The sequence below is a fragment of the Helobdella robusta genome, assembly GCF_000326865.2.
Source record: "Helobdella robusta unplaced genomic scaffold HELROscaffold_4, whole genome shotgun sequence".
Classification (NCBI taxonomy): Eukaryota; Metazoa; Annelida; class Clitellata; order Rhynchobdellida; family Glossiphoniidae; genus Helobdella; species Helobdella robusta.
Window position 1 is genome coordinate 8061656 of NW_008704902.1, and position 901 is coordinate 8062556.

The following is a 901-nucleotide window of genomic DNA, read 5'->3' on the forward strand; positions in this document are numbered from 1 at the left end:
CAGTTTGACAACCAGGTCTGCCACAAGGAGTCTAGGTTAGGCGATACATGATTCGCCAGGTATAACTTTGACATTTTTGAATTGCTCGGTGTTGTTGCTTGACAGTGAAGAAATCAATTTGCGTGGCTGATGGTCCACTTCTGTATGTTATGAGATGTTCCAACTTCTTTCTAAAATATGTGCTTAGTAAACAAAACCCGGAACATTCAGCAAACTCAAGGATGCGTTTGCCATCTTTATTCTATTCTCCATAGCCAAAACCGCCATGTAGGTTGTCAAAACCATCTGTTTTCTCTCCAACGAGGCCATTGAGATCGCCTCCGATCAGGATTGTTTCAGATTTTGGTATTGTTGAGATGGTATCTGAGAACGCAGCCCAGAAGTCATTTTTCATCACTTCCGATTCGCCTGTCTGTGATGCGTATGTAGACAAAATAGTCATTGTTTGCTTTTCTAGGCGAAGCTTGATCCAAATGAGACGTGAGTTAATTCTTTTAATATCCAGTACTTCTTGGTCTAGGGGTTCTTTGACAAAAATTCCAACACCATTTTTGGCCGTCTTTTGACCATTCCAGAATAGTTTATATTTTTCATTTTCTGAGTTGATATGACAGACACCATTCGATTTCCATCGGGTCTTCTGAAGTCAGCAGATGTCAATCTTTCTACTCTCGAGCATTTCTGCGATTTCCATGCTGCGGCCAGTCAGTGATCCAACATTGAGCGTTCCAAGTCTATGTATCACAGAGGGGCCATTCTGATTTTTCCTGCCTGCTGGGGACTAGGGGCCGTCGTTTTTGTTTATAATGGCATAGAATAATTTGGGGAAAGTTTTTACATCCGGACACCCATCCTGACGACAACCACCATTTCTAAGCGGTGGGCCTAGCCTTTTGCTCAA

The 901-nt window shown here is 42.5% G+C and overlaps 1 protein-coding gene across 1 annotated transcript; it reads right to left on the bottom strand.

Moving 5' to 3' along the window:
- Nucleotides 1-241: 241 nt before the first annotated feature.
- On the bottom strand, nucleotides 242-646 carry HELRODRAFT_67464 (hypothetical protein; the record flags this gene model as incomplete). Its single annotated transcript, XM_009024327.1, has 1 exon — nucleotides 242-646. A coding segment is annotated over one exon (405 nt), but the record flags the coding sequence as incomplete, so codon positions are not given.
- Nucleotides 647-901: the final 255 nt, after the last annotated feature.